Source organism: Corvus hawaiiensis, chromosome 5, assembly GCF_020740725.1.
Source record: "Corvus hawaiiensis isolate bCorHaw1 chromosome 5, bCorHaw1.pri.cur, whole genome shotgun sequence".
In the NCBI taxonomy this organism is placed as follows: Eukaryota; Metazoa; Chordata; class Aves; order Passeriformes; family Corvidae; genus Corvus; species Corvus hawaiiensis.
In genome coordinates this window covers 73,883,424-73,891,787 of record NC_063217.1, presented here as the reverse complement: position 1 = coordinate 73,891,787, position 8,364 = coordinate 73,883,424, and the positions used below count along the sequence as shown (strand labels likewise).

The window sequence follows — 8,364 nt, the reverse complement described above, 5'->3', positions numbered from 1 at the left end:
TAGGAGATGATTCATTTTTTAATGTGTATTTTCGGTGGTTGACTCTTACCTCAGGTAAATACAGGTGTAGAAATGATTGCTGTTTGGAAACCACAGCCTACTTCCAAGAGTGGAAAACATGGCAACAAAGTAATTTTGTCAAGGATGAGATGAATAGACAAATCCTACAATAAGCCTGTGTTTGAGTTTCACTGCCTCTCCCATGGCTTTCTCGCTTGTGGTTGGTTGCCTCAGTCTCAGCTGTTCCTCCCCATAGTTATAATTATGGTTTTCTTGGAATGATTAATGCTGAAATGCATCCTAATGTTTAGGGATGATGAAGTGGGCAACTCCTGTGTATGATCTGATTCTTTCCAGTGTGTCTTTCAAGCAAACGAAAATGCTTGACAAAACAGAAAAGCCAAATGCCAGTGAAAAGCTGAGCCCCTGACAAAGAAAAACTTCACTGAAACAACCTGAGAAATACTTAAAAGATAAGGAAATTATTAGAGAGCTTTCGGTAGAGGTAGAAAACTTTCTGAAAGTATTTAAGTAAATTCTTACCTTTGAGCAATGGCACTTTTGGAAAGGCCAGAATAGTGCCAGTGACAATCTCTTATCTGGATGATCCTGGAAATAATTTTATTCTCCAACAATTCTTTTGGATTGCAGCTGTATAATAGAGCAAATCCTTACTAGGCAAGCAAATGCTTTTATTACAAAATTTATGTGGATTTTTATAGACCATGATCATTGATGCTACGTTTGTCTACATCACAAGCAAAAGTAGTTAACTCGCAAAATATTTATATATGTTAATTAAATAAGTAAAAAAGAACCCAACCAAACCTTGCTTTGAAGTTCATAAAAACATAAAAGGACAAAGCGTTTCTAAGTTGCAAAATCTCTGAAGTAACAACCTAGGCTTGCAAATACTGTTTGGAATTTGGTGTCCAAAGCAGAGCACCAAGTATAATATGCAACAAGCCATTGTGTCACCACTTGGCTGGGACCAAAACCGTGCTGTGCACCTTCTGTATTAATAATGCCTGTTAAATACCCCTTCAAGGCACATGGCCATGGTTCTGGGATTGAACCTGCTGCCGTGGATTTGAGTGACCCCCTGTCTTCCACACAGTTCTGGGCATCAGAGAGCCCTTAGGCCTCAGTGAAGGCAGTGGCAGGAATCACTCAGTGAAGGCAGTGGACCGGTGTTCTGGAATGCCTGTGCTGAAAACACCCAAGTAAGAAGGCTGATGTGCAGCAGTGAGCACCCAGAAGTCTGGACGGAGGTGAGAGCTGTCTATGTTGGAAGCTGTGCAGACTACAAAACCTGATCCAGTCTCCTTCTCTCCGCTAGCACAACTCATTTTCATCAATCTCTGTGGGGCTTTTGCCTTGGGAAAGAAAAAAGGAAGGAGAAATGCCATTCTCAGGTACAGGCTGCAAGGATGGCAGGCATGGCAGGCACCTTTCTTGTAAAATCGGTGCTTCAGCCAAGTGTAAATTAATCTCAAAATAATCCATGGACTCCCCTTCTTGAATCTCTGCTAGGATCTGGTAGTCCCCAAAACAGATGATGCACTTCCAGGGAAGGTCGATTTTGTTTAAGTAACCCAGTTCTGTTTGGTTGACAGTCAGTTTTGTTTTCTTGCTCAAGTTCTTTATCTCAAAACAATATTCCGAGGTGTGGAGTTTCCTGAAGAACTGCAGGGCGAACTGGATCCGGGAGACGCGAGTGTCCATCAGGTGGTAGCGGCAGACGCTGGAGTCGCGGCCGAACTTGGCCGCTTCGTCTGCCCTGACCTGCTCACGCTTGCAGAAGTTCAGGCAGCGGAACATCATCTTCTCATCCTGGCAAGGGTGGTAAAAGGTCAGGTGGAGGCACGTCACTGTTTCTTCTGTTTCGGCTTCCTCAAAAGAGGTCATGATGGAAAGAGTCCTCAGAACACGGTAAAATCACGGCATGGAATCACTGCGGAACCAAACAAATTGGTTTCAATTTCAGTGTGGCATTAAAATACTTCCTGTGCTGCTCTACACTGGCTGTGTAGAATTCCTAGATAACTGGCTGACAACAACCGTGATGAAAGCACAGGAGTCAGAAGCCACGACTGACCGCTGCTGCCAACAAGCTCTTCACGAGGATCTCACAGGCAGGTTTAAAATTTTTGCAAGAAATATGTCATTTAGCAGGAAGGTTTACGTGATGGACTTAAAATCAGTAAACATTACTGGCTGGGCCTGTGTGCTCTGCTCTCGGCGTGTCCTGTGACTGGAAGGTATCGAAGGACTTTTACCAACAGTCTGTCTGTAGGCAGTGATAATTCAAATATGTATAAAGCACTCTTTTGGCTCTTGGCTCAGAACTGACCTCTTGCTTGGAACAAGTGTTTAGAAGTGACTCCTGTGACAGCATAAAACGTGAATGCAAAAGCTGGACTATCCACGAGACCTAAAAGAGGAATTGTCACCAACTCTAGCTATTTCCCCGTTGTCTGTTGGAAAATCCCAGCTCTCTGCTGCTGCAGAACTGCTAAAAGTCAATGATCTTTCTTAGGGTTTGGTGATTTTGTGTTGTTTTTTTAAGTTACTCACATGCAGCACAGAGACCACACACTTATGAAGTAAATTCTGTTCCATAGCCTGAACGACTGCAGTGCATCCTAATAAAATCTGAGACAGCTCAGACAGCTCAGGAAAGGCTGTCATCTGGTTCTCTAAATGTCTTCCTGCCACTGTCTTCTTGCACTGAAACTGAGTCTAAAGACAGGAGAGTCTTGCCACTTAGAAGCAGAAACCAGCAAATGAGTTCCCAGTTACTCACCGGAGAAACATGTGAGCAGCCATTTAACTGGTATCACACAGTGCAGGTGTTTGTCATGTTTCTCCATCCAGGTTGCAGTAAGTTCCCAACACGTCTCACACAGATCTTGAGCTTACCCGCTCCATTCAGAGTTTATGAGTAGGTGAATCATCACTACAATTAAGTGATGATTGTGTTTGTGATGATGGAGTTGACTTGTGTTTTTTACACACCGCACACAAACACCAAGCATAGTGAATGGTGGTGTGTCAGTGCATCATTTTCTTTGTGAGACCTCAAAACTGCTTCCTTTGCACCTTTAACCCAAAAGCAGTAGCAGTTCTGACACAGTAGCTCAGCAAGGTAACCGAGCTCAGCTTGGTTACTGAAGCAGGCTACAACAGCACAAACGATGAGTGAAACACAGAATTTCCAGCAGAGCTCACTTTAAAACAAGCTACGAAATATCATCTGAGCTTTTGGCAGGAATACAGACACCCTGATAGAAGGTTATTTCTTTGCCATCTGTGAGACAAGCTGTGGTGGCATCATTATCAATCCCTCCTCCTCGTAGGCTCTCCAGCTCTGGGGTGCTGGAAGCAGCTCTGTGAGCAGGAGGGACTGTGCCTGTGCCTAGTTATGCCCTTTCCTGTTTTGCACCAGTAAGGGGACATTACATGAGGTCATCTTTGGTGAAGGGAAAAACCACTGAGTACTTTCGCTTTGCTCGCAGCTCAGCCCACGGAGACACTTTTCTGCCTCACATTAGTGAATTTTACAAATGGCTACACTTATTAAGAAAGAACAGCCACCAATTGCTTCGGCAGCAGCCACTGATGAACCTGGATCTCGGCAGCTCCCACAGACCCCGCTACAGATCCACGATCACCTCAGGCATCTCCAGCAAGGCTGCCCAGTCCTGCCTTAAAGGTTCATCGAGGTTGAGCATACTGAACATTCTTCCACGTAAATGCTGAAGGAGTTTCTATTTACTAGAGTGTATTGGCCAGGAGAAATAAACTTTCTGTAGTTAAATCCAGATTTCTCCTGCAGCTCTAAGGCAGCCACTGCCCTGCTGTTGTCCCTACCTTCACTGGAGTCCAACCGACCGTGATCTCACCTCATCCTCTCCTATGGCGAATGTCATTATCTCCTCTTCCAGAGGCAGAAGAACGACGCGGAGCCCTTAAAATATGGGCTCCGGCCCCGGCTCCTGGAGCAGGCTCGGCGCCACCTCCCCACCCCACAGCACGGCGAGCCCGGGATCTCCCGACCGAACCCGCCGCCTCCATGGGAACTGGAGACATCTCGGTCGGCTGGCTGATCTATCCTTCCCCCTTCCTTCCCCTCACGTCCGCCCGGCCCGGCCGCCTCCTCACCTGCCGGGAGCGGGGCTCCAGCGCCTGCCCAGAGCTCCAGCAGCTCCTCACTCCCGGTAATTCTTCCCGGAGCTGGCGGGAAGCGCTGAGGCGGGAGGAGCCGAGGCGGCAAGCGGGAGGAGCTGAGGCGGGCGGCGCAGAGGCGGGAAGTGCTGAGGGCATCGCGGGGCCGGAAGGAGAACATTTTGTTAAAAATTAAAGGGGGGGAAAAAAAGAGTTAAATTATTTATTGTAGTGAATAATCCGAAAGAAATAGCCATAGCTCTGTCCAGGGTTTACGGAGCCATCTGAGCGTGTGTCGAGAACCGTGTCAGGGATCTGATCGCAGGTTCACGGGCTCAGCTGTCGGACAAAATAATTTCAATTTTACCCCCCAAATCAACGCTTTGAGGAGTAAAACGCTTTAGTAAGCGGCGCGTTATAAGCATAGCAGTTGATCTGATTATGTTCTTAAACTGATTATTTTAAAATATTTGGTTGTTTGCTTTAAGCAACCGCAGTTCAGCTTCATCGCACCGCCTTTGGGAAATAACCTAATCTTTCCCTGGGCGGTGATCTAAACTGATCTGAAAACTTTTCCTTTTTCTTACTTCTCTTTTTTTTCCTCCCTTTACAAATCCTGAGACAGCCCTGGATTCTTCCTTATCCAACGGCTTGGTTTTTCATATTAATCTGTATTACTCCCCCGCGTAGAGCAAGTGGCAAAGCAAACCTGTTCCCGTTCAGTCCAGATCCCAGATGTTCCGTGTCCTCCCTCCCCTGTGCCCGTACAGCGTGGGGACTGGCAAGTAAGTACTGAGGCTTTGATTGTTTTGGCACGGGCGGTGAAATACTGTGTTGGTTCATATAAACTGTTTTTCACTTGCGGGTTCCTTGTGTATCTTCAACAAACAGGTGAATGACTTGTGGGTTGATAAGTTCCTTTGTAGCTCTTGTGGAATAACTTTTATCTGTATGCAGTCTAATACATCTGTTCATTGGGCTATTCTCCCTGACCTCAGGGGAAAAAAAAAAGGGATTAAACTGTGTTTTGCAAGAAGTCATGTTGAAAAGCAGAGAAGGAAAACAGATTATTCCAACTTTCTCCCACAGATGAAGGCCTTTTCTACAGCAGGCAGGGCTGGGCCTGTGTGCTCACACACAAGAAAAAAAAAGTACTTTGCTGCCTACTGGAAAAGCCAGAATTGCACAACCCTGCTATTTATTGCATCTCTTGATGGTTGTAATTCCTGTTAGCCCTCTGTTTCCGGAAACAGCCTGATTCCCAGGTCATGAGAAAACTTTTCTGATAGGATTATTTTGATACTTGTATCTATTGAGGTATGTAAGGACCTTTCCTTTTTTTCCTAGGATTGTGAAACATCAAATTAGCTGAATATTCCTTTTTGTTTTATGATTTAAGTATAGCTCTGTGTGACTTTGTACAGGGGAGGGCAGGAACTGGATTTACAGCTTCTCTCTTCTGTAAGTTTCCAACCAGTTGAAATACTGCCAGCTTCAGGGAAACAACTCCAGGTTTGTCCTTTATGAGAGAAAAAAAATGCAGGCATTCTGTGCCTGTGGGGTTTTTGTGTGATCTTCCAGCTAAAATTGTTCCGTGCTGTAGTAAAGTTAATTTCAGTGTCACAATAACTTCTGTTTTTAGTTGAAATTTCTTCGGTCGAAAGCAAAACTGCAAATAAATATGTTGTTTGGGCTAATTTAATATTTGTAATGCATAGGCTGGTAGATGGAGGTGGTTTTGGTGTGGCTGAGATGGTGCACTGTTTTTCTGACAACGGATTCCTATAAGTCCAGAGCCTACATAGGCAAATCTGGGAAATGGAAAAATACTAGGAACTTTTCCATTGCTGTCAGTCATAAGTGGCTTAGGCAATAGGAGTCAGTGAGGGGAAGTGTGTTTTGTTCTCTTTCTGGGATGTTTGTGGTAGGTCAGAAGAGCTATAGAAAGTGTAGTCTCTTAACGATCCGTGTGACTGGTTATGAGTTGGGAATGCTGTGATGACGTTTCTGGGACACTTGGGAAAAATGTCCTTTATAGTTATGTCTCTGTTATCACATAAAAGCCTTTCTGTGGACATTTGAGACCAGCAGCAGTCCAGACCAGTCTGAAACTTTCTCCTTGTCTCTGCTATTTAAATTTACATGATGACAGTGTCGTCACCCTGCTGAATCAACAGCAAGTCTGGCCTGATTGCTGAGATGTCCATAGTTCTGTCCTTCCCTCCGAAGGTCAGATTTTACACCTGGTTATCAAAACTGTCGACGTGGTGCTCGGATTTGCCAGTGGATGCAGGTGTAAAGGGTGACAACAGCTGTAAATGTTGTGTGTGTATAATTCCCATGGATTTTTGGTCACCAGCGTTCGCGCTCGCTGGCACAGCTTGTCCGTAGTGTCACTGGGTGAACATTAAAACATATGCTGTGACCTGGTGACAGCTCTTGTGCCAAGCATTGCAGTGGGTTTGAGTGCATCGAGGGTTGATTTTGGGGCAGAAATCTGTGGAAGTGGTGCTCTTCTGCAAGGCTGGCTCTGGGCACAAGGGGACATGAGCCGTGCGCTCACATTTCCATGTCACGCGTGTGACAGCTGTGATGTGGTGAGCTCAGGAGAAAGCCCAAGAAAGGTGCAGTAGGTGAGTACTTGTCCCCCCCAGCCCTCTCCATATTCCAGGCGTGTCTCCCGGGGGACATGAGCCCTGTTTGCTGGCTTTCCCCAGCATTAAATGCCTCGCTCATATCTTATCACCTGTCATGTGGGCCTGGGCACGATGCTGATGTACCCGCCCTGCCGCAGGGCTTGCTCGCCCGGGATGGCTCAGGGGTGACCCGAGTCACTGAGGAGAGGTGAGTGAGAACTGCTTGACTGAAAGCCTTAAACGCCAGGCTGCTTCACAGCCCTTTTCTCATTGCAAACCACCCTTGCACTCAGAGCACAGGAGTGGGAGCCAGTAGATGGCAATGTATGACCGGACATGGGAAGACAACATTTGTTTTGGGGGATTTTTGTGTTTTGTGGGTATTAGTTGTGGGTTTGTGGGGGTTTTTTCGTTCCATTTTCTTTATTTTTCATTTTAAGTCATAAATTTCACTTTGGTAGTGCAAGAGCTGTTGAGGTACTTGTAAGTTAATGGCAATAATGGCTGTGGTAACTTCCGAGAGTTGGGAAAGGCCTAGTGGAGTATGCAACAACCTGTAGTGAGGTTCTGCAATGAGTTGTTGTTACTGTACAGCAACCAAGTGCCTCATGTTCAAACAGAAAAGAAATAGGCCCTTCTCAAAGACAGGTGTACTCCGAAGATATCCCAGTGTATTCCACTGGATGTCAGTGTGAGAGGGAAGAGAGATGTATGGGGAGGATGTGCATTCACTGCAGTTTTAGCTCCCAGTGCCCAGAGCAGCTCCACTCCGTAAGCAGAAAGGAGATCTTCCAAAGGAGGAAGAGAGAGCACAGTTCCCTGTGTTTATTTCTTTCTTTGCTCCTTGTTTACTCAGGAGAAAGAACTCTTCCCCTTCTCTTTTCATCTCGTCTGGTCTGAATGAACTGATGAGGAATCTCACCTTGATTGCTGAGGAGAACTATCCCTTACAAGATGGACTTTGTTTATGTCACTTTCCAAGTTCTCATTTTCGTTCTACATCATGATCTGCCCTTGGTCCTCCTTTAGAGCCTTTCTGGCTTCTCCCTTTCTCTTCCTTCTCAGTTTCTCTTCCATCGTCCTGCCCCTCCCGCTGTCTGCTGTTCTTCACTCTCACCATCCTCCTGATTATTTTCCCTATTCCCTCTGTTGCTCCCTCCACCTTTTGTTTGTCTTTCCTCCGGACCCTTTCTCCTTCTGCCTGGATTCTCTCTTAATGAAGAAAATGAAGAGCTGCAAGGGAGAAAATCGTTTGTGTGGCTATTTTGATAGCAAGGAGGTTGAACATTGGCTTCACCAGGCCCCACGTTTTACTGTGGCAGCTGAATCTACTCTCCCTGTCTGGTTTGACACCATTCAGACAGAGAAAATTTCATGTGTACAGTGCAGGCTGAGCAGAACCAACCTTTCCAGTTCCCTTCGTTGAACAAAGAAATTTTGAGCAGTTAAAGATAATATAAGCTGCATTTGGCTGATATGTAGTAGGATCAGAGCATATAGTGATCTTTTTGTTGCTTGGGTTTTTTTTTTCCCTTGCATTTGTATAGATGTGAAGGTGTAG

At 45.7% G+C, this 8,364-nt stretch overlaps 2 protein-coding genes across 10 annotated transcripts in view; one reads left to right on the top strand and one right to left on the bottom strand.

Annotated features, from left to right (window-relative positions):
- Positions 1 to 675: 675 nt before the first annotated feature.
- TIFA (TRAF interacting protein with forkhead associated domain) lies at positions 676 to 4,285 on the bottom strand. 3 transcript variants are annotated; one of them, XM_048303709.1, is made up of 3 exons: positions 4,165 to 4,285; positions 2,807 to 2,959; positions 676 to 1,954 (listed from the first exon to the last, which is right to left on the bottom strand). In XM_048303709.1, the coding sequence occupies exon 3, from the start codon at positions 1,906 to 1,908 to the stop codon at positions 1,336 to 1,338; it is 573 nt and encodes a 190-aa protein (XP_048159666.1). In that variant the 5' UTR covers positions 1,909 to 1,954; positions 2,807 to 2,959; positions 4,165 to 4,285; the 3' UTR covers positions 676 to 1,335. The 3 variants fall into 3 exon arrangements, with proteins under 3 accessions (XP_048159666.1, XP_048159665.1, XP_048159667.1); XM_048303708.1 differs by lacking the exon at positions 2,807 to 2,959 and having other exon boundaries at positions 4,165 to 4,284; XM_048303710.1 differs by lacking the exons at positions 2,807 to 2,959; positions 4,165 to 4,285 and adding an exon at positions 3,906 to 4,113.
- Positions 4,286 to 4,306: 21 nt separating this feature from the next.
- ALPK1 (alpha kinase 1) overlaps positions 4,307 to 8,364 on the top strand; it is a 39,446-nt gene continuing 35,388 nt past the window's right edge. For 5 of the 7 annotated variants that reach the window (XM_048303696.1, XM_048303695.1, XM_048303694.1 and 2 more), the window contains exon 1: positions 4,307 to 4,952. The gene's annotated coding sequence lies outside the window, so the exon portion shown is untranslated. Of the gene's footprint in view, positions 4,953 to 5,395; positions 5,485 to 8,364 lie in introns of those variants that run through there. The other 2 variants (XM_048303698.1, XM_048303697.1) reach the window with 2 other exon arrangements.

Excerpts from the sequence above, each read along its gene's own strand:
- TIFA (XM_048303709.1), bottom strand. The coding sequence starts at position 1,908 with ATGACCTCTTTTGAGGAAGCCGAAACAGAAGAAACAGTGACGTGCCTC.